Source organism: Odocoileus virginianus, chromosome 15 (genome assembly GCF_023699985.2).
Source record: "Odocoileus virginianus isolate 20LAN1187 ecotype Illinois chromosome 15, Ovbor_1.2, whole genome shotgun sequence".
NCBI classification, from domain to species: Eukaryota; Metazoa; Chordata; class Mammalia; order Artiodactyla; family Cervidae; genus Odocoileus; species Odocoileus virginianus.
This window is the reverse complement of record NC_069688.1, coordinates 35,324,167-35,349,830: the sequence shown is the minus strand read 5'-3', so window position 1 is coordinate 35,349,830 and position 25,664 is coordinate 35,324,167. Positions and strand designations below refer to the sequence as shown.

At 36.7% G+C, this 25,664-nt stretch overlaps 1 protein-coding gene across 3 annotated transcripts in view; it reads right to left on the bottom strand.

Moving 5' to 3' along the window:
• TRPS1 (transcriptional repressor GATA binding 1) overlaps positions 1-25,664 on the bottom strand; it is a 269,545-nt gene that overhangs the window by 157,357 nt on the left and 86,524 nt on the right. For all 3 annotated transcript variants that reach the window (XM_020883381.2, XM_020883385.2, XM_020883387.2), the window contains one exon: positions 25,027-25,630. In XM_020883381.2, the coding sequence (XP_020739040.2) occupies positions 25,027-25,630 (604 nt within the window). The remainder of the gene's footprint in view (positions 1-25,026; positions 25,631-25,664) is intronic.

Sequence of the window (25,664 nt, the reverse complement as noted above, 5' to 3'; positions counted from 1 at the left end):
ATTTAACATTGCCAGAGGTAAAACATACTCAGGAACCAGACAATCAATCGGTTACCAAGAAATCTGCTTTTACCACCACTGAGAAAAAAAAAATAAGTGCACTTTCCTCTTCAGTTACACACCCCCTAATGCCCCCACAGAATTCTCTAGAGAACCAGAAGCATCCTACACATTCTCGCAGAGAGAAGTGCTCATAGCTCTCTCCTATCTTCCCCCGTTACGAATGAAGCCTGCCAACATTGCTAAAAGGCCCAGGAACTTATGTCAAATCACACCTTACATTGTGAAGAAGAAAACAGGAAAATATCACTGATTAAGGTAGACCCTATGAGACACTTATTTGGATTTACAATGAAAATGTACTATGCTTTTCTTAACTATACACTTTAGAAAAGAAACTATACTGTCATTTTTACAAGGTGTTTTTTAATCCCACATCTATGTCTTTAACACTTTCTTTTTAATGGTGAAGCCATCTAGCTACACCTGCTTTTTTTTTTTCCTTTTTCAAACATGCAAAAATTGTGTAATAAATGACTGCTAGGGGAAACAACAGCAGAAACAAATAAACAATAGACCCTGATGATGGAAAGTCTATTTACACAAAAGTTTGAAGCAGAAATCAATTAGGACCATATCAGTTTATACAGAGAGAAATGACAATTTATTTCATGAGACTGGACAATATGGTGACAGATGGGTTTGGAAAGCTTGAAAATAACTGGTGTATGTTTAAACAGCTGATAATACCCATTACACACATACCGTATGGGCCATCAATTATCTCTTTCCAGTTTTGGGTGCCAAAATGCTGAATTCAACCAACTCCCTCACAATGTTGGGACCCCAAGATTTCTGTCCATTCCTGCAGCAGGCTTGGATAAGAGAAACACGATTTGCTTCAGCAGGAGGTCACATACACGAACTGATGAGATAGGTCTGTCCTTTTGAAGAAGGATATTTCTCTGACCACTGTCTACATCCATCATAGGTTTCGAACATTAACCCCAATGGATGTAACTTTTACAGATTTCTAAATAGTGGCACATACCCTTGAATGTTAACAAGAGGGTCATACCAAAAACAGTCAAACGTTTCTACACACTCTATAATACACAAATAGAGATTTTTTTAATAAATGTCCAGGTTTCTAGAATATGGCTGAGTGACAAGAACATTCTTATGGAAAAATAATGTTTAACACGGTATTGCCACATGGGTATATGAGACTCCTGGGTATACACAAAACCGCAAAATTGGCTTGGCCAAAAAAAAAAAAAAAAAAAAAATCCTCATCTTCATTCACTGTTGAAATTCAAGTTAGAGACTTTGGGGTTTTATTCTGACTTCTGACCTGACAACCCTCAGGTGTGAAACAAAGACTCCTGCTGACAGAGAGAGAGCAGTTAAATGACACATAACAATGTGAACTGTTTGTTGGATTGGAAGCAGTGCCGCTGACAGCACAGGTGTTTTCCTTTTTAAGTTCAGAAGGCGCTCACAAGTGGTTCTTCCAACACCATCTTTTAGCAAGCTGGCCTACAGCAAGAGGCAAAGTCTATTTTCAAAATCCCAACTGTGTATTCTGCTGGTCAACTCTGACAGCATACACACCTGTCAAAAGAAGTGGATGAAGATGAAGGATGGCTTACGCCGCAGAGACACTAATTAGATAAATGTTAATATCAGCGGCCTCTTTTGAATTAACTGCATTGGAAAAAATGATAATGCGTTTTTTTTCTTGTTTTCTTTATTACAAAACATACTAGAGCTTCCTGTTTTGATTTTATTTTCCATTTCATGAGCCTGTGCTTTCATACATATGTCAGTGAGCTCGCCAAAGTACGACATAGCAGAGTAGCACAGAGTAAATCAAAACAAAAGGAAAAAATTCCACCCGATTGTCTCGGCTTCTGCAATTCGGTGGAAATTGCACAAGGTGTCTTTCCAAGGTGAGCTGGCTGAGAAAATGATCCTATGAGCAAAAGCTATTGAGGTAATATACCATTTGATACACATATTCAGTACAGTAAAAAAAAAAAAAAAAAAAAAAAACTCCAAAAAATGAAAAGCATCATGTGCTCCATAATTTCGATTTCACCAAAGGGCAACAATTTTTTATCACACCAAATTAAAAGAAATGAAAAAAAATTAACTTGAAACTTCAAAGGGAAGGAATTTCTAAGTTCACATATGAGTAACGCTGTCTACCTCGCAATTTTATTTTCCCTTGAGGTATACCTCCACAATAACACACAGGTAGGCAAGTGCATGGTCAAATGCTAACCTAAAGCCAAATGGACACACTGCATTATGCCCATTCATATCTAACCATACAGTCATTTACACAAGCTTGTGTGTGCATATTTATGTGCGTATGTGTCTATCTGTTTATGTGTCATGCAGCCCCTTTGTTTGAGGTCTTAGGAGATGATCAGAAAAGCTACATGGAAGCAATCTAGACAGGCTGGCTTCGTTAAATAAAGTCTCTAACAAGACTTCTCCAAAGCAGGGAGGTTAGAACTATGGAGAGAAGTTACACTTCTGCTTCTCCAAGCCTGGAGTAAAGAGGAGAACAGTTGATCTATCGCCCAAGGCCAGTTGGCAGAATAGAAAATGGCCAGGATCCAGGTGCTCAGAGTATCAAAAACAGCAGAAGCAGCTCGGCCAACGAGCTCCAGGCTACTGGGCACTCAGGCAGGGCTGCATCCAGGTTCCCTAAGCCACGGTTTCTGGGTTCTTGTTGTTGTTTTTGCATTTCTTTCTTTCCTCTTCTTTTTGCAAATAGCCAGCTGGCATTCTTAGGGCCAGAGGAAATGTGGAGAATGGCAGTGCTCCAGAAATCAGAAAACAGTGAGAAGAAACAGAATGTCATCACTTTTGCCACTCATTCTTCCAAATAGGGATGATGAATCTTCACCAAGTCACCACAATGTGGTCCTCTGACTATCTGTAAAAATGTAAGACAGCTACGGAAGTGATAATAAAATCGAGGCTAGTTATACATTTTCAATGTACCCAGGTTCAGTTAAAAACTTTTCCAAAAGATAAGTAGCTAAAATTGGCTAGTACCTCTAAATCCATCACACTGTTCTATGAAAGAAAAGAAGTACGATGAAAAACAGAAGGAAAAATTGAGAAACTAAGACAATGCCATTGCTTTGACGTCTGATAAGATAACTGTGATAATCTTTCCATGACTTAAGTGTATTTGCAGCATTTACATTTCCACTTTTTACCTTAAATCACTCTGCACATCTTACTCATCTGAAAAAATTTACATTTTTTGTTCCTCAATATTCTTAACAACTGTAGCAGTTTGCACCTTTGAAAGAAAAGGCTGGTTGATACTCTCAAGTCATATGCTATCAGTCAAACCCAAAATATACTCGTTCTAAAGACAGAGAGATCAACGGATAAAATGATTCACCACATGATGAAAATAAGTGGCTCCGATAAATGGCGTCAAGGGACTAAAACATCAGCACAACTGAAAAAGTGAGTACAAGAATTCTTGCTTGCACATATTTTTTCCACCCATTGATTCTTCATTCCTATCTTCAATGCCATTCTGATCTAGCAAAATTCTGAACAGACACAACCATCTGCTGATATCAGAAACAAGAGACTAATCCAGCATTACCTGCCCACGTGTTCATGTGCACATCCTCCGACACAGAAATTACACTTCCAGGAATGGAGCCTGGAAGAATCTGCAAACAAGGTATATTTGAGAATACTTTCTATAACAGTGATGGAAGTTGCTCAGTTTAAAAAAAAAAATTAAAACTCTCTATCCAAGACAAGGGCTTCCCAGGTGGCACCCATGGTAAAGAACCTGACTGCCAATACAGGAAACACAGGAGACATGAGTTTGATCTCTGGGTCGGGAAGGTACCCTGGAGAAGGCAATGGCAACCTGCTCTGGTATTCTTGCCTGGGAAATCCCATGGACAGAGGCGCCTGGTGGGCTATAATCCAGGGAGTCACAAAGAGTCGGACACAACTGAGTGTGTGCGCACACACACACACACAGCCAAGACAAAGTCTTCTTATATATTCAGAAACATAGTCAAGGAAAATACAAGAAAGAATTTGGAACACTGGTACAGTGACTTAGAGTTCTAACTGCCTTGATAACATCTCTTCCAAATCCCTAAGACAAGTAGCCTGGCTAAGAAAGGTACCACCCACCAGGTCACACGTACATAATATGGGCAGAAGAGCAGATTGCGTGCCAGATACCTCTCACTACCAATCTCATGTGAGCTGGCTCCATTTCTGTTTCCATGGTAGAATCCACAAAGTGGATATGATTCCCTGTACTTCCTGCAACTCTCTCAGGATGACTGGAGAGCAGAGTGAAATAACTCCTCTTCCAAGTGTTCATGATGCAGTAGAGATGAGAAGACTGGGATCAATGATCTCCTAGTTCTAAGAGGCTAGGCTTTATTTCCTCTCTGATGCCAGATTTCAAATCATTCCTTTGCAAAGAGAGTTTCTGGGTAGTTATAGAATTATACTCAAGATAATAGCTAAAAGAAGAGAATGAAAGGAAGGATGGGGATGGGAAAGAAAGAGGGGGAAAATGGGAAAAGCGTTTACTGAGTGTGGACCATCTGCTATCACCAACATTCAAATACTGACATGGCAACTTGGTTTTTTCTCACTTAAAAAGATAGGAGAATGCTTTTCTCTGATATATAAAAAAGACATTCACTCATCAGTAATTCTCGGTTAGTCTGTAATAAATCAATGACACTATTGTGCTGCTAACCCTAACTGTGGTCTTTCTAAGAGTGAACAGTTACAAAAATAAATATAACAACTGCTTTTGAGAAACACTTTCTGTGTCTGAGGCCCAAACCTGGCTGTGGAACTTCACAAAGTCAATTGAATGGGGTTCATTCAGTATGAAGCTGCATCCTGTAATTTAAGGAAGGAAAGCTTCTTGGTAGAATCTGCAGTGCTGACCTATATTTTTCCAACCCCCGTAAGATCTGGGTTTTACTGACTGCTTGAGATTTCTCAATTAGATCCTTATGTGTCCTTAGTAAAGAAAATTAATGTATTAAATTTCCATGTAATAGATTTCTTTTGTGTGGGTTAGTCACTCAGTCATGTCTGACTCTGTGACCTCATAGACTGCAACCTGCCAGTTTCCTCTGTCCATGGAATTCTCCAAGCAAGAATACTGGAGTAGGTTGCCATTCCCTTCTCCAGGGGATCTTCCTGATCCAGGGATCAAATCCTGGTCTGCTGCACTGCAGGCAGATTCTTTACCATCTGAGCTGCCGGTGGGTGCCAGGCAGGGACAGGGGTGGCAACTGGTAGCAAACAAAGTAAAACAGAAATTTCTGAGGTTCCACGTCTTGAAAAATATATACTTTTGCAAAAAAAAAAAAAAAAGTTTAGAAAATATTTAAGTTCAAAAGAGCAATTATTTCAGAGTAGAAAATAGTCTTAAATATCTTAAAAACCATAAACCTACCTGCAAGAAACTGGATGCGAAGTTTCTAATTTAAAAAAAAAAAAAACAGTTCTAAGAAATGATGCATTATATATAAGATTTCAGGACCTCACTCATATTTTCCTGTGGAGATAAATTGGTGAGGTGCCCAAAACTTTCTTTAAAAAGACCAGTGTGCCCAAAATCTGTCAATTTAATAACTCAAACATACCAACAAAAAAGTATCAACAGAAGTAACACTTTACTGCTAAAGTTTCCAAGCCACTTAACCGTCTCTTTTTTGTTAAATCTGTGACTCAAATTAAATGAATCAAAGCAAAATTATTAAGCATATCTATTGGAGTAAATATATTTTAAATACTGATATTTCAAAGTGTAATTAATATAAAATTGTATAATATGATAATTTTAATATTGATCTTTTTCACATCCAGTCTGAGGAATCTGGTGTGCATATTTCATTTCAAATAAGTGGCATTTCAGGTGCTCCATAAAATGTGTGGCAAGTTCCTATTAGACTGTACAGTGCCGCTTTAGATAAACTGCTCAGACTGAAGTTCAGGACTCCCATACCAGGCTCCTGCTGTGATTCCCTGGCCTCTTGTTCCATCTTATTCATCAAACCAAAATTCAGTTCAGGCATCATCTCCAGTGTGTCTTTGTATTGTCTCAGACCAAAATAACTGCCTGCACACAGTACCACCTTCTCTGCGGCTACCCTTTTTCCTTTGCATTAAAAATCATCCCATTTTGGGACTTCCCTGGCAGTCTAGTGGTTAAGAATCCATATTCCCAAACAATGAAGGTGGCACCGGTTTGATCCCTGGTCAGGGAACTAAAATTCTGCATGATGCAGCCAGAAAAAATAACATCATCCCATTATGCTTCCGTCATCTCACAGACTTTGTTCAAGGTCAAGGACTTTTATTCATCTTGTCCTGAGCACTGAGTCCAAAGCACAAAGGACAAAATTTCCTAACTTAACTAGCTGTGTTATTTTGGGACAACTTACTCAACTTCTCTATACCTTTGTGCCTTCTTGTAAATGGAGTTGCAGCTGTTTGGCATTACAGTGTTGTTCAGAGAATTAACTGAGATGATGCCTATGAAGGCGCTTGGCATAATTCCTGGACATGGTGAAGTAACCTTTTACTCTACTTCCTCTCAGGAGGCAGAAACCATGTACCAACTCAACCAAGAGTGATTTTCCAAACACGTGTTTTTATAAAAGAATAACAGATTAACTTGAGAAACAAAAATGAATATGGTGTAAGAGTTAATCAAGATTATAAACATACGTAATAGATAAACACACACATACATTTATGCACGTACTTATACATGATTCAAACTATACTGTATTTCATAGAATTCTTAATGCCTAGATGACTTCACATTCTCAAAAATTTACCCTGAAACATACGTGCATGCATGTGCGTGCATGCTAAGTCGCTTTGGTCATGTCTGACTCTGCAACCCTATGGACCAGCCTCCTCTGTATGTCTGTGGAGCCCATCAGGCTCCTCCTCTCCAGGCAAAAATACTGGAGTGGGTTGCCATGCCCTCCTTCAGGGGATCTTTCTGACCAAGGGATCAAACCCGCATCTCTTATACATTTGGCATAATTACAGATTTCTCAGCATTATATATCAGCATTTTATCATATTGTAAAACAGATATTCTGTTTTATTCTTCTTCTAATATCCCCAAGGTTAAACTGGGTTTATAAAAATGCAGTTTGCAATAAAATATTCAACAAATAAGCATGTATTAAAAGAACAAATTGTTGTTTAATATATAATTAATTTATCTGAAAAGCTGATGTTTTAAGTTCTGATTTCTGGTATGACATATACAATGTACCATTGCTCTCAAAAGAATAAATCAGAAAGGTTTTCCCACAAGTGACTGTTTCAGGGGGGAAATGGCTACAACTAATGGGATCAAAATTTTACACTGCCCTACATCTCTAAATAAATTTAATGATTATCTAAGTTGGGCCATACCAGCAAATATACTCCTTTTACTAACACACATCAATATAATCCCAATTAAAATACTCTGTAAGATTGCCTACAGTATTTCAGATCGAAATAGCTTCTACTGAAATAGACTTTCCTGCCACTCTGATTTAGCATCTCACTTTCCTTTATCAGCAGATGGTAAGCCAAGTACTATTTAAATCCATATGTCTTCCATAGGCATAGTTCAGATACTGAATAAAAAGATGAACAAATGTTTTAGAGCTAATCACATTAGCCTTTGAGTGAAAAAAAGTAACCAAGTACAGTTTCACTTCCTGCAAATGACTTTTACTACATCACATTTAGATGATTGAAGGAGTTATATCTCTGTAAACCACCCAGACAAAAATAACTGACTGTACAGAGCAAGACTGCAGCAAAAGTGTTTCTTGATTTTGACTACTTCTTCATGAATCCTTCCTATTTGCAGGATGCCAGCCCTGAAAGGCAATGAATCTGGTACCAGAGGAATACTATAGTTAGGCAAAATTCAACACCATCAGGGCTAAGAACAGAGTAAATCACCAGCTTTCTCTTGCATTTCAGTTATACCCCTCCTCACTCTTCTCCCTAGATTACAAGGGTCAAGAAAATAAACAAGAACTCCATTTGAAGAACAAAGCTCTCTGACTTTATAGATTTCAACACAGACACAACTTATACTTTTATTCATTTCTTCTAAGCAAGGAAATTGAGATGACGAGATTAAGTTTGTAGTACAAACTACACATGTATTCCTGAGTTCACAAAAGCTTTCAAATGCTCCTTTCCAGGTTTTGTCTCTAGCAAATGGGGTGCTAGAATATCTTTCTCTTCCTCATATCACATTCTCTAGTCTTACAAACCTCTGATCCCCTGACTTGATCATAAAATTACTGAAATAAAGGGTCCCATTGCCCATTCCCTCTTATTTTGAACCCAGTATTACAAGGGATAGTAGAGAATAGTGAAACTTTCTTCAGTGTTCAGCCTCATGCTCTATAAAACCATTAGCCGTGCACAAGATTGATGATTTCAACCAAAATGGAATTTAGAGTTATTATTTAAAAAAAGAATTTACACAAATACATTTTGGATAAGTGAATTAAAAATAAACAGGTTTTACTGGAACTCTTAAGCCTAGAAACAGATTGGCAGATTGCTTCCATAGATTCCTATATCAAAAAAGTCTGTCAACCCTGAGAAATCTCTATTTCAACAGATAAATCAGAAAACTGTTCATATTTTAAATGGTCCGAGAAAGCTCAATTTTTAATGTAAACCCAAAACTGGTATATTTTTATGATTTTTTTGACTCAGAGTAAACAACTCACCAAATACTTAAAGGTTACTGTGAAAAAAAATATATAAGTAATAACTAATCCTTTAGTCCTAAAAAGGATACTTAAATATTAATGTCTATAATTATAAACTTAATGGTAGGAAATTATACAAGCAGTATTGTAGTCTCACACAGAAATTAAAAAAGTGGTTAAGTATTCTTGCCTGGAAAATCCCATGGATGGAGGCGCCTGGTAGGCTACAGTCCATGTGGTCACAAAGAATTGGACACGACTGAGTGACTTCATTTTCACTTTCTTTTTTCAAATTTTGAAAAAGTACATATATCCTCATAGAATTCTACTCAATTAAATATGTATTGATTCTAGACCTTCTATGAGATGAGCAATATGTCAGGGCTGATGAGAAACAAATATGAAAATGGCACAGCCCTTCTCTCTCAGGAGCCCACAATCTGTTAAGTGAGAAAAATTCACAAAGGGATAAATTATAAGATCTGGTATTTGCTGTTTCTGTCATATCACTGCTCTATTGTGTTCCAAACTTGTCCAAATACCCCTTGGCTTTCAGAGGAAAAACCTCAGAAACACACACACACACACACACACACACACAAGTACCTCAGTGGATCTCAATTTCAGGTCCAGAGAATATCACAGAAATCTCAACACTGCAATGAAATTTATACATTAAAATCATAAGGACTGGAAACTACAGAATGCAAACTCAATTCCACATGAATCCCAACTCAAAGGCATGTTTAAAACTCATCTGATTCATTAAATACAGAACAGTTAAGACATCTGACTGAACCTGAATATCGCAGTCAGGGTCTAGTCACAAAACGGGAGAACAAGTTTGGTCTGGTCACAAAGATGGATAACTTATGAATCTCAGCTCGTGGGTCCAAGTGTAGAACTCCCTATGACTTTACCTATTTCAGAGCTTTTACCCACCTACGGTTTGGGGTTAGCAATTATGAACCAAGTGAGACTGATTGTCATAAGTAGAGTTCACAGTCCTGTGAGTATAGAAAGAATCTCTTAGAAACAGTCTAGATATAAAACTTACAAGGTTTATCTTTAATAAAGAAATATCTGTACATTGAAGACAATTTGTTTACTTTTAAAAGATGATGATCTAGCTACAGAGAATTTTTTTTAAAACTGCCATAAATTCTGTGGTCATCACACAATGGATGGTGGTTGACTTAAAATGCATTTTAATTTATACTTATTACAACAAAATTTTTAAAATTTATGATTTTTATTACCATTAAATCAGTAAATAGATGAGTAAAAAGACATAAACCTATCTCTCATATCCAAGTTGTTTACAAAAACTGAAAGCCTTGAAGCTTAGGAGATTTGAATCAAGACTTCCATTAACCCCCTACCAGTATCCCGGGAACTGTAAGAAATTTAAACAAAAGGAAAAGCAATGCTTTTAAAATGACTTAATGTAATACAGTATTAAGATATGTAACAGTTTGAGCCATTAAACAACAGGTGACATATCACAGACAAGAATTTCTTTTTTCTCAATGACTAAATACATTGAATAGGACATGAAAATGAGCCAAGGGATTAAAACTAAGAGAAATGATTAGTGAATTAATCAGAACACCAAAAAATAAAACTAAAATACAATAGTTCTTATATCTAATGAATCAACCAAACTAGTATAGTTTGTATGGCATATGCTTTAAACAGGTTTTCAAGATTTTTTTTTTCATTTATATTTCTTTTGAATAGATGGAGGGTATGGCCCTATGAAGAATTATTTTTAATTTATATTTGAATAAAAGTAATTTACATATATGATATATACACTATACATATATAAAGTATAATGATGCTTCTGCTGCTTATTTACACTAATTAAAGAATTTATCAAATTCTTACTTCAGACTGATTTAAATAACCCAACTCTGCTCTAAAATTTATTCATTTCTTTGAGTTTACTGCACAAATAATAAGATCACTGAGGTATGAATGTTTCTGCAAATTTCTGAATCCTATCAATTAACAAAAAATTTGGCCATACAGAGGATCTTAAAATTTAATCTCATAAATGTCAAAATAGTAACTGTCACCCTAGAGCAGGGCTCACCTACTATGCTACATTTTAAGCCAGAGTTATAAAGCTCACCTTTGAGTTGTTTTAACTTTTGCACTTCAATTGCTCCTCAACTTCTCCAAATACCAAAGCACTTGTTCGTTGGTTTACTGCATACTTGCACCCCAGTAATCCCTTGCCCGTCTATTGAAACCCCAACCATTCTTGAACTAACCAGTAAGAAACCTCTTCCAGGAGACATTTCTTGCTGGCTCAATTAAGAAAAGAGAATTTTCTTCTCTAAAAAAAAATTAAATTTAGGATTAACATAAGCATACCACTATATATATACATATGTGTGTGTGTGTGTACACTATGTGCTTTGCTTAGTCACTCAGTTGTGTCTGACTCTTTGTGACCCCATGGATTGCAGCCCACCAGGCTCCTCTGTCCATAGGGGTTCTCCAGGAAAGAATACTGGATTGGGTTGCCATGCCCTCCTCCAGGGAATCTTCCCAACCCAGGGATCAAACCCAGGTCTCCCTCAATGCAGGCAGATTCTTTACTATCTGAGTCACCAGGAAGCCCCATATATACTATATATATAAAATAGATAAAGTAGATAACCAATAAGGACCTACTGTATAACACTATACTACAACTATATTCAATACTTAGTAATAAACTATAAGGGAAAAGAATCTGAAAAATGGTGTGTATCTATATATATTCAGTTTTATATTCATACATATGAATCACTTTACAGGTGAATCATGTTTTAGGCAAATCACTATACACCTCACTGTTTCCATTGTTTCCCTATCTATTTGCCATGAAGCGACTGGACCGGATGCCAAGACCTTAGTTTTATGAATGTTGAGTTTTAAGATTTTTGGGGGGGAGGGGGCTCCAAAATCATTGCAGATGATGACTGCAGCCATGAAATTAAAAGACGCTTGTTCCTTGGAAGGAAAGCTATGATCAACCTACTGCTACTGCTAAGTCACTTTGGTCGTGTCCGACTCTGTGCGACCCCATAGACAGCAGCCCACCAGGCTCCACCTTCCCTGGGATTCTCCAAGCAAGAACACTGGAGTGGGTGGCCATTTCCTTCTCCAATGCATGAAAGTGAAAAGTGAAAGTGAAGTCGCTCAGTCGTGTCCAAATCTTAGTGACCCTATGGACTGCAGCCTACCAGGCTCCTCCATCCATGGGATTTTCCAGGCAGGAGTACTGGAGTGGGGCGCCATTGCCTTCTCCGATGATCAACCTAGACAGCATATTAAAAAGCAGAGACATTACTTTGCCAACAAAAATCTGTCTAGTCAAGGCTATGGTTTTTCCAGTAGTCATGTATGGATGTCAGAGTTGGACTATAAAGAAAACAGAGCGCAGAAGAATTGATGCTTTTGAACTGTGGTGTTGCAGAAGACTCTTGAGAGTCCCTTGGACTGCAAGGAGATTCAACCTGTCTATCCTAAAGAAAATCAGTCCTAAATACTCATTGGAAGGACTGAAGCTGAGGCTGAAGCTCCAATACTTTGGTTACCTGATGCGAAGAACTGACTCAGTAGAAAAGACCCTGATGCTGTGAAAGATTGAAGGCAGGAGGAGAAGGGGACAACAGAGGATGAGACAGTTGGATGGCATTACTGACTCAATGGACATGAGTTTGAGTAAGCTCCAGGAGTTGGTGATGGACAGGAAGTCTGGCATGCTGCCGTCCATAGGGTCACAAAGAGTCAGATACGACTGAGGGACTGAACTGAATGGACAATACACCTAAAACTAACACAACATTATAAATCAACTATTCTTCAATAAAAAATGCTAAAAATTAAATTAAATACTACAATTTGTTCCACTCCACGGCACTTGGCACTCCTTTCCTTTTGTTGTTGTTGTTTAGTCACTCACCCAGGTCTCCTGCATTGGCAGGCAGATCCTTTATCATTGAGCCACCAGGGAAGCCTTTCCTTAAACCCTAATCATATTTCTGAACATTATCTCCCAAACTGGTTTACAAATGATTCAAAGAATCAGTATCCATAGCTTGTCCATGATGATATCACTCCTAGAATATTTTGTACAAACTAGGCTTTCAACATGAAAATTCAACTATTAAAGAAATCTTGGTTAATTTAGAAGTCATTCCATCTCCTCCATTCCCCATGAGAGAAGGCATTTCTTGCTAGCCATTAGATATTTTCATCTGAACGCCTTACAAACGTTGTAGGTGTAAGACCAGCTTCATTATTTAACACTTACAAAATAGCTCACACTAGAGTTCTGCTAATAGCACTACCATTCATTGAAAAGCACTTTAGTAAACAATATGGACTTTGAAGCCAAGCCTATATGAACATGGGCTAGCATGACTCAGTCACTTACTAGCTGGGTGACTTCAGGAGGCAAGTGACTTAAAATCTCTGAGGCCCTATTCCCTCTATAAAATGAAGTTAAAGATATCTTCTATGTCATGGATTACTATGAAGATTAAATGAGATACTACAAACAGAAAGGAGAATCTGGCCCATAGTTGGTGATTATCAAATGTTAGCTATTGTTAGTCCCCTCTTCCAATCATCCAAACTCTAAGCCTCATTTATCACAACTTTCCTGCTCTTGGTCACCCACATGTGTCAACTTTGCCAACTCTTGAATATTCTACACCTAGCATATCTACAAAACTAACCTCATTTTCACTACCCTAAAATAGACTAGGATCCACTAGCGTCTAGTAGAGCAGACTCTAATCAGTCTACAGTTCTGCCCACCTATCCACCCCATTCCCAGCCATTCTATATAAAATGTGATAGAATTTAATCATGTTAAAGGTCTGTCTATAAATATATTTGATCTAAATCCTATAATGATTCCCGATTTCCTTCTAAAATAAAAATTTCAGAGCTTATCACCTACATGTAATTGTGTATTCCCTGAAGGTAAGAACCCTGATTTACTCAGGATTTTTCATGGTTCCTGAAACAATGTAGGTGCTAAATCATTATTTATGGGACAAGCAAAGTTAAAAACCAGTATACCAGGGAATTATTCTATAAAGTTATCATTTACTTTGGATTTCTAGTTCTTTCAAGTCTGAGTCTAGGTTAGTTTGGTTTAACACATGTTGCTCATGCTCAGTCGCTCAGTTGTGTCTGACTCTTTGCAACCTATGGACTGTAGCCTACCAGGTTCCTCTGTCCATGGAATTTTCCAGGCAAGAATCCTGGAGCAGGTTGTGATTTCCTTCCACAGGGGATCTTCCTGACCCAGGGATTGAATCCACATCTCTTACATCTGCATTGGCAGGCAGATCCTTTACCACTGTGCCACCTGGGAATCCCAAAACATGTTGGTTCCTTGAAAATATATCCTTAACTTAAATGAGTATTTTTTTTTTTGTTAAATGAGTATTAATGTATTTAAATTCACATACAACCAATTATGCATTCAAAAACCCCAAACAAAAGAGTATCTTGCTAAAATTTCACGAACTATAAATACAAATAGTCTCTAGTCTTTGAAAGAACTTTGCAGTGAGATGATTGAAAAAGAAAATGAAAATGGGATTTAGAATAAAGTGATTTTCTACACTTCCTTTTAACACCAGAGTTTCATTCTTACCTTACCTTAAACTATGTAAATAACTTTGAGGAAAATAAAATAAATTCAAATAGTTTAAAGTAGAGTTTGTGTGTGTGCCAAGTACCTTACTGAGTAGTTGCTGGCATCAACTCTATGTGATCACCAAAACAAATTAACCTTAAGAATCTTTTTGGAGACAGTAAAACCCCTTTAAATATTAAATATATACATGTATATTTTAAATATATGCATATTTTAAATATATGTATATGTATAATATAATGTATGTATACTATATATATATATATATATATTACCTTGTAAGACTCATTACAGTACATTTCCCTATTTTAATATGCTTTGAATGTCAAGATGACTAAGGAATCTTTCAACTGTAAAAGTGAAATAGCTCACTAAATCTTTGTTGGTGTTTCAGAAATGTACCTTATTCAAACTCTCATGTTAACTTTTCTCCCATAATAATGTTTACAGGAAATGTTGGGGTTTGTTATTTCCTAGTTACCACTTTGAGGCAGTTCTCACCAGTAAAACATTTTCCCATTTCCAAAGAGTATATATACACATAGGGCTGGTAAAGTAACCTACACTCACCATTAACTCCACTACTATGTCACCCCATAGAGGAAACTGATTTTAAGGAAGCTAGTTTGAACAATTTAAAATTGTAAGCAAGATACAATCATGTAGTCACAATATATTCAATGCAGCACTATCTACCATAGCAAAAATTGGAAGTAACTTAAAGGTCTGGAAACAAGGGATCAATAATCATCTTTTCTGGTACAACCAGTACAGTACATAATGAAGGACTATGAAGTCAGTAAATCTGATGTAGCAAAATATACACTAATATGAGAAAATGTTGATAATTTATTATAAAGTGAAATTGAAGGCTACTTAAAAATAAACATACAAATCTATGTTTGTATGTATATGTTTTTGTGTGTGTGGAATACATTAAAGTGTTGAGTAGTCATTTTCTTCCTTTTGCTTATTTATATTTTCCCAAATGTCTAATGAACATATATATTTTAATGGGAAAGAAAATGCCAACAAACACTAATTTGATATCCTTTTCTCTTTCATAGACCTTTCCTAATTTCTTTGTCATTTTCACCATCAGCCCCACCCTAGAGGCCACCTCCTCTCCTGAAACCCACAGGGACTGAGTACAAATATGGTCTTTTCCTTGTGACCACTAATACTGCAAATAATTCACACATGAATGTGGTGGTGGTTGAGTTGCTAGGTCGTATCCGACTTTTGCAACCCCATAGACGGTAGCCTGCCAGGCTCCTCTGTCCGGAATTCTCCAGGTAAGAATGCTGGAGATATTAACTCTGAAGGAGCATAAAGAATCTGAGATGGGTTTACAGTTTAAAGATTTCAGTGAGACAAAACTGAATTATTCACATCCATTAAATAGAGTTTGAATGATTCACAGCCAATTTTATTTTTATAATTGTAATGAAACAGCTGGGATTAGAGTCTATTCATGGACTCATAAGAAATTTGCACCCCACCTACTAAAATTAGTTTCTGCATCCAAAATTCTGATTTGAACATCTGACTGTGAACAAAACAGGCATCATCACTCAATGCCAAGAAACTGAGGAAATAGACTTTAAACATGTCATATTCTCACCAGAATTATTTTATTTCTCATTGTGCAGACTTCTCTTTATTGGCATTCATAAGTGGCCCCTTAATAACATGAGTCTTTGAATCAAAGTTATTGTCAAAGAATGAGCTTTCTTGTATAAGATAAGCCCCCATAATACAACTGTTGAAGATTTTAGAATGCATTGTTTATAATTTATGGGTTGTAAGCCATTAGAGGGGAATTAGAAATTTGTATATCAAATACATGATGTCTCTTTGGACACCAGAATCACTAAGATATTTGTCTTAAAGTTGAGTCAGGTATCACAGATCCAAATGTTTAAGGTTTTATAAAAAATTTGCTTGGTCCCAGAGTTTGCAATCTTAAAGAGATGTGAGCAATTGTATGCTTCTAACTCTATAATTTTCCAAAGAAGAAAACAGGGCATTAAGATTGAGTGACTCACCCAGGGTCACACAGTTAGTCAGTCACAAAGTGAGTCTAGAACACAAAGCCTCTTTTTCCTCCAATCCAGTACTCTTTCCACTACATCACAAGGGAAGAGTAAAAAAGAAAATATAAAGTATAATTTTACTGGAAAATAAAATCCTTTCAAGCCTGAATCACAACCAGAGACACTCCATTAAAGGCGGAACACACCCACTTCCAAACTCAACTGTAACTTGAGAGGGCTAGGCATATTACTAAAGAATAATTTGGATATATTTTAGAGTCTTAAAAATATTTAAACTGTTTGTGAATTTAGGTAAGCTCTAAATATTCATTTTTTTAAAAATTCTGTGTGAGATATATTACTATAGCATAGTTTTGAGAGGCATAGTAACTGGATATTTAATTTGTAGACTAGAGACTGCCCATCTGGACAATCACATTTTATAAACCTCCAACTTTCCTTGAATCAGTTACAAGATTCAGGCAAAGTAGACATATTTTCTTGAATTATCAAAAAAATTTTAGGTTGTGAATTCCTGACTTTTTAAGAGGAATTAAATTAACCAAATGTGTATCTCCTAAAATATGGCCAACATTGCTTCAATTGTAGCATGCTTTGCAAAACAGATAAGACTTCTAAAAAGTTGTAAGTAAATAACATTTTCATTTTTTAAGGTTTCAGGGAAGAAATATTGAAAGTCCTATACTGAGGTTTTATTTTTAAAGCAAATGATTATTTTCAAGTAGGGGGAATAGTTCTCTCAAATGTTCCATTTGTAAATTTTTAGATTTCCATATATAGGTCTGACTTAACTCCTCTTTGTCAGTGACAACAGACATCTCTTCATAAATGTCATTAATTGGTTAAGAAAGGCCTGAGCTTCTGTATTTTTAGGCTATAACAACCACATTCAATGTTAATCAAGAAAGTGTTTTTTTTTTCCTTGTCATTTTAATACTTGATTAAGAAGTAGTAAAGAAAGACTATTCTATCTGACATTCTGAAAATCCTACAAAAGAAAAATACTTTCTAATGGAATCAATGTAAATATTTCAGCAACAAATAAGAATAAAGATCATTAAATTTCATATTTTAAAGAGGAAAAATTAAGTTATTCTCTCTTATATTCCCTCAAAGCCCACACTATTATTCACCACATCCAACACACCTCCAGGAACATAAAAACTAGGTCAAGAAACTGTAAAAGGTAGTGAAAACAGCATCCATGGAGGCAAAATGAAAACAAGCAAAATAAAGAGATTTTTTTTCCCCTACAAAAGGTAAGTGTATCTGAGTTTGCTTTCACTAAGACATATGACTCAACTCTGCTTAAGAACATAAATAGTACTTAGAAATAAATTCTCTAAAAAATAAACTGTACTGCACATGTAATATAAGGGAAGCATATCATATCATTGTCTGGCTATTGGATATTTGTCATTTTTCATACACATAAGAAATAGCTATTAATATCATTTGCTGTTTCCTTAATTATCTGCATTCATCACCAGTTAATTTAGTTTAACAGTTAATTCTTAATTAGATATTTCTAGGATATTATTTTCCAAGCAATATTTATTTATTGTGTCTCTTAACAATGACCTGTTTAGATGACATGGGACAACATTTGCTATCAGTCATGTATTTTCTTATTTAAACATTATAAACTGTATTTTGCCTTTTAGAAGTATAGGTGCATATCCTTAGTTTTGCAGGTTAATCGTGATCCTACAGACAGGTAAATTTCCAGGTATGAAACAACTCATCCTTTTCATAATTAATATGCCCAAATTAAATCTTGGAAGGTGAGAAACATTTTTAAAAGGCAGGTTAACATGTAAAATTATGTGTGAGAACTATCTGATCATCCTAACATGAGAGATGATATCTCCCAACTTACAAATAGCAAATGTCCTGTCCTTACAAAAATAAGATGAAAGTTAATATTCCCTTGCCTTATTTCTAATCACTGATAACAGAATAAAAATATACCACAAGATGAATATTATAGATTTTTTCCAAATAAGGTCATCATCCAGATTCTATTCTATTGTAAATTATAGCTAAACATAAACATCTATAAGGGCTTCCCTTGTAGCTCAGCAGGTAAAGAATCTACCTGCAATGCAGGAGACCTGGGTTTGATTCCGGGGTTGGGAAGGTCCTCTGGAGAAGGAAATGGCAACCCACTCCAGTATTCTGGCCTGGAGAATTCCATGGACGCTACAGTCCATGGGGTTGCAAAGAGTCGGACACAACTGAGCTACTTTCACTTTCACTTTCATAAACATCTATGAATGAGAGCCTGGCAGGCTACAGTCCAAGGGGTCACAAAGAGTCGGACACCACTGGAGGACTAACACAACACAACATAAATGTAAATGTTGCTTCACCAAAATTAAGGAAGTAGGTTTCTGGAAGTTCACTGAAACTATTTGAATCTCCTTGAACTAGTAACACAACACCAGGTCCTGTTTGCCAAGTTTCCTTGAGTTTATTCGTAGGCCATCCCAGTAATCAACATGCTTGTCTACAAATACTTAATGAAAGTTCACTAACAGAATCAAAGAAAAAGGAGAGTAAAAGAATATAACAATGAAAACAATATTTTCTTCTTTTGGTGGAAGCAAATAAGAAAACACACAGAAATACAAGGTAAAAAATTTTCCTGGATTTTAGGTAATCAACACTTCTATGAAATCCATCCATCCATCAGACTGGACTTTGCCAGAACAACATTAAGATTCACTCCAAGGCTGTGTGTAGCTCATGGCTGACACACTTTTGAATCATTCTGCATCTGTGCTCTTGAAACTTGGGCCACTTTCTGATACTGTTCACTTCCAACATCTAAGAACATTCAACAATAGGGTCCTTTTTGGGCCCTGTTATCTTCTGACTCATGCCGTCTGTGAAAAAAAAAAAGGAAGCCAAGCAAAAGATAGTTATACAGGAAATAATTAACAGATAACTGTGCTGAAGGATACCATTTCACAGCGACTACAAACTTACAGCCCAATTCACTAAAAGATACATCTGCTTCCCCTGCCTTAGAAACCTGGGCCAACAGAACTATGCCAGACTTCACAAAAAGCCTAGGTTACAAAAAAGAGGGAAAAAATGCACTTTTAAAAAATACTTGAGCCAGGGGAGCCGACCTAAAAGAAAGAAAGTAGAATAACAGAAAATCCCATTGTTCAAACATATACATATCAAGTTGATTTTAGTAGTGATCTATTGTCAAATATGGTATATTAAACGCAAAAGCTAAATAGCCAATAAAGGGAAGAAAAGCTACCTAGATTTTCTTTAATAAAAACAAAGTGATTATGTTCACTATTAAATAAAAACTAAGTGGATGAATGATTGCTATTTTTAAAATAAACCTATTATATTCTTGAATTTAAGTCATACTGTTTTAAACCATAATCTAACAATGTACAAGGATTGTTCATCTCCGGATAGAGTCAATGGTTTTTAATATTTTCTTTTTAGGCAAAACAAAATCAACAGTTACCTCAAAAGAAACTTTACCAACATGGCTTATAAACTATTATTTCAATGCTAAAGATCAGGGAAGTACATACTCCCCATTTGTCCGGGTTTAGACCTTCTCTATGGTATTTGACATATGCAAGTACAAAATTCAAATGAAGTCAGGAAAATATTTACGTACCTAAACACTATGTTAAGACAACAGTACTTAAATGATAGCTGCTTCTATTTTCATTAAACATGAAGCAAAACAGTAAATATCAGACTTCTCACTAAAGATCATCTTTAGTTTAAAAGAAGTTCCTGCGATCTTCTGTCAATGGTTGTAGAGGCATTCAACAATGTCGCTTGTTTAAACGTCTGTTTGGCTGCCAATGGACTGTCCCCAAAAGAACATTTTTGCATCTCAATGGACTGTCCGGTATCAACAATCTTTAAACTATAAATTTAACGCCGCTGAAGAAAGGGGGAAATAACACCTGCTTTATACTGTCTCGGTATCACATTTACAAAATGAACAAGTCATCATACTCCTTTGCACTTATCTAGAACCCAGCATCTGACAATCTCAAATGACCTGACAAACATTAATTAACTAAGTTGCGCAGTACTCCTGGGAGGATGGCTGGCATTGTGATCCTCTCTGGGAGACAGATGAACGGGATCCTGGGAGGCCCTTTCTTTGAGCCAATGGTTCAACTTGGATCTCAACACCCAGAACTTGAAACTCAACTCCACAGCCCTGGCCAGACATTTCTGTCAAAATCAAGCAGTGCAAAATGTACATGCTAAAATGGACAAACTTCCCTAAATAAATACACACTGCAAACCAAAATCAATCACAAAGAGATTTATTTTTTGCCTCAGTGCAAGAGCAAAGTGGACTGATAACTAGGGTGTTGCACTGATGGAAGAATTAGAGACTATCAGTTATCTGGCTGTGACATTCTGTTCTGATATGACATGGAGAAGTTTACTACAGCAAGTAAAGATCTGCCAACCAAATGTTTATATGTCTGCATTTTATTAAAAAAAAAACAAAAAAATATTTTAAAATGTATTTGACTTTGGTAAAATCTTTGTGAAATTTAATGACAGGTGTTTGGTTCCTTTTAATGTGGTTATCAGCTAAAAGACAAAGCTTTCTGTGTTATACAGTCCAATCTAAAATATTACAAGAATGAAACCTAGAATTTCTCAACCAGGAAATAATAAAATGAATACAGTTACATCTGCATAAGAAAGCTACCAAATAAATAACACTCTTGTGAAAATAAAATTTCTACAAGATGCTGATCAGAAAAGAGCACCTACCCTGAGTTATGACTATACTAAGCTGTTTAGTTTAAAATGAGAAGGGAACCTCTATTTGAATACAAAACCAATTAATCTTGCTTTCAGCAAGGCAGTATTAAATATGTTAACCTCTTCACGGAGCTAAACTTCAATGTTGCATATTCAAAACATTTTCAGGAGCTTATTCATGTTTTATAAGATCTAGAAGTTTTAAAAGAGGAACAGTTAAAGTTTACCTGTAAACTTGGACTATTTCTAGCAAAGCATCTACAGGGTTTAGTGTTTCTACTCTTAAAGGGAAAAAATGATTTATAGAAATACTGTTAATCCACAGAAAAACCCTATTTTCATAAAACAATTTACAAGATGAAGCTTATGTTAATGTGTTCCCCTGACATATTCAAAGCACAGTGATAAACACAGATCACATACACCATTTAGACATTTTTATAACAAGATGAATTTCATACTAGTAACAAGGGAAATCTAAAGACATACACCAAATGAAAATATACATATATGAGCTGCCACTGAGTATAAAATTAAAAGCCAAACACTGATCTATGAAAAAAGGAAAGAGAAAAAAGAAGTGAAGAAAACTAATGAATATTTTGAAACTTGAGCTCTTCTCTGTGATTCTTTTATTTCCTTCCTCACTTGGAGTATAGCAAAATTTCATAACTACAACCAGTTAAAAACAAGTATCAGAAAAACCAGTACTCTGCAAGCAACATTATAATTACATGCTTTGTGACCTAAGCCTATCTCCAGTCAGCTTACTCTTAACACATTATTGACGGGAGATGTATTAATGCCACAGGCGTTAGTTTCTGCAAAAATCCCCCAGTTAATAATGTGTTAAAAAATGTTTCCATTATTTACCAGCACAGTGTTAAACTATTTTAAATTAATATTTTCCACATTTAATTCTCGATACCACTCTGCACAATAGTCAAAGATGATGGTCAAGTTTTTATTTTAGTATTAGAAACTACATGAATAAATGCATTTATAAATATACTTGTTCTATTAATGATATATCAGATGTACTACTTAATTTAATAAATCACTATAAAAGCTATTTTCGATTTCTTAAATCTCTACTATTTTGAAACATGCCAAACAGCAAGTTAATTTCAAGTTCCATTCTACTATTTAAATTCAAGTATGAATAATATTCTGTAGATATATATTACAAAGACCACTGTATTTTCATTTAAAACATTTAAATTGTGCTTGCATATTTCAATTGTATATTTATAAATTTTTATGGACCTCTAAAATTACAGAATTAAAGTACTTTGTTTTGGCCTTCATAAATATGATGGCGATATTCTTTTGGGTTTCCTCTGACTAATGGCAGAGAAAAGAACTGAGAAGTATGTATTTGCCATGGTAACTTAGTGACACTAATTTTTACCACCAAAGTAAAATTCTGGTCAAATTCACAATCAGAATGGGCTATGCTTCTTAACTCTCACAAGTATCTTAAAAGGTTAATCATCAATTTATATGCACATTAAAACTTTTAAATTCAGTTAATACACTAAATATTTCACAATAAATCAAATCAACTAACACTTCCTGTCCCAAACGTCCAATAAAACGGATGACTTTCAAAACCACGAGTCAAGTCCAATGAAAATATAAATTTTAAAGATTCAAATTTTACTGAAATTACAGAAGAATGATCCAAGATGCTTTAAAATATATATATATATTATATGTGTGTATATATATATGCATATATGCATGTATATATTTCTGGGGGTCAGCTCTCAAAATTTAGTAGATGATGGCCTTTAAGTATCACAAACCCTACAGTGAGGAATCTGTTAGTCATTATAAAACATAGATAACCTCTCGATGAAGATTTCCTACTTCAGCAGCTAATGCAGAGGAACTGAAAAGACAGTTGAAATGATGCAACAGAAAGTTGAAATCAGGGAATTAAGGAAGTAGAGGAATTGAGAAAAACAATTTTTTTTTTTTTTTTAGAAAAGTATTATCATCCTCAGGCTGCTTAAAGAATAGAACTATCCTGCTCAGATTTTAGGCTGCACCGCTTCATAAATTACTGCTCACTCCAAATTCTTAAGTGTATATAAAAAGAGGCAGAAAAGGTAACATTCCAGAAACAGTGTAAAAGAGTCACATAATTTGATACCAAATGAAGATGTCATGGATGAAAAAACACTTAAGTTGGGGGTGGGAAGCATGGGTGCTCTAGTGATACATATGTAAGGCCATCAATTCCACCATGCTGTCAAGATGCAACCTAAAATTTAAAAATCCTAGGGCATGTCCTTCCTAAGTTATATAGCCACTTGAGATCAGAAGAGTCCTGACTCCCTAAGAAAATGATGAGCATGTACTATGATAAAATGCATATGATAAGAAAGAAAGAAGTGCCCTAAATCGAGTACCCACTTAAAAAGCACAGGAACTATTTCTCTTCTTTCCAGTTCCTTAGGATCAACTTGCTCCTTCCCAGGAGGCAGGAAGGATACTTTGTCTTTCAGTGTGCTGGAGGCATCCCCTCTTCTTCATTCAAGCCCTTCCTTAGCTTCAGGGCATGACTGCAGACAGGAAAGGTAACAGCTTTTACAATTAACTGTGCTCCTCTAAGGGGCATTTCTCAGTGCTACTAGAGAAAACCCAGAGAAGCACAGACAGGCTTTAGAGACTCTGTAGGAAATGAGGGCAGAGTAGCCAAGCCATCATGGAAAGAGTAATTTTTCTCCCCAGAATACGTCCAAAGAGAACTCAGTGGTCTCTAACTTCCAGGTCAAAGCACTGGGCTGGCTGAACTGTATTTCCTAACCAGTTCTTCTGTAAAGGTTATCTGGTTTCTGATCCTACCTTCCACGCAGGAACAAAGCTTTGAAATCAGCCTGAAAGCTCAAAACTTCCTCAGAGTCAAGGTGAGATGCTGAAGTGGTGGGCTTAGGCAAAAAGCAAGCATCACTCAACTGGGAGCTCACGAATTTTCAAAATCTAAAATATTCCTTGATAAGTCACAGTCTACACAGCATGAAGACAGTGCTCAAGGATCTTAGCTTTTGTTTTGTTTTTTTTTTTTTTTCTCCAGGTGGGACTATGTCTTTCTCCCTACGAGAGCCCAATAATATATAATTCATGGTTCTCTTCTTTGGATACTTTTCACAGCATTCACACTTAGGTCTATCTCATTTTTTCCCCTCCTTTTGGCAATAGCATAACTAGCATGTGTATCTAACTATGCTGTGAGTTTTAAAAATACCACATTTCTGTATTCATATCTCACCAAGGGCTTTGCATTCTTAGTGATTCACATCTCTGCCACATTCCTTATTAACCATCAACTGTGTCACGCCACTTCAAAACTTCAAAGCCGTTTTGTCATTTTAAGGTAACAGATGTGTATCCTGCTGGGACTCCGAGCCTCCCTTTTCCAAAAGCACCCTCGCCGCGTTGCAAAACGACCAGTAATGATTAACAAACATTCAATCAGAGCTGAACGCAGTGACAAACAAGTGACTTCTACCCCCACACGATCAAGTGTGTGTCGCGTTCACACAAACGCCAGGCAGCTGCTTCCTCCCGCTTCGGCCGGATTACCTATAAACCCCCAGATTGACACGCATCATTTAGCTGCACTTGGTTAAAGGCATGCTACTAACTCTGGAGAATGTGGACTCCCCCAGCTTCCCCTTTAAGATAAAAAGGATTATTTTAAAAAATGAAACCTTCCTACCCGTAACAGGGACTGGGATTCATCCTTGGCCTTGCTCTCTCCAGACGCGGGATACTGCTGGGGGAGGGCGCCGGGCTTCTCTCCGCCCGCGGGCGCCCCCTGCAGGAGGCCCTTGGTGTCCACAGCCAGGCCGTAGATGGGGCGCGCCAGGTGCGCCGCCTCGACGCTGGGGCTGTCTCTCAGGGTCTTCGCCTGCTCCTGGGGGCCGGCCACGGGGGTCAGGAGCCCCAGGCCGGCTTGGGTGTAAGAGGGGCTGCCCCGTAGGATGTCCGCCCCTCTCCAAGTCACGCTGCGAAGCTCATCGCTTGAACTCTCAGCCCAAGCCTTTTCTTTCAGCCCGTCCTTGTCTTCGAGCTTCTCCCTCTTCACCACACTCTCAGCAACTGGCTCTCCCATTTTAGAGTCTGGACTGAGCAGACTGTAGACCTTGAGGTCCATCTTGGGCTCCTCCTTGATGGTGGAGACGGCATGGCCGTCCTCTTCGCCGTTGGCTGTAGTGCTGTCTTGCTCCTGGCAGTGAACAGTGTTGAAGTGCTCCAGTAGTGACTGAGTCTCGGCAGCGGTGAAACTGCACTGACGGCATTTGTAGCAGCTGTGTGCTCTCCTGCAGGAGAAGAAAACCGTCACTCCGAATCTAG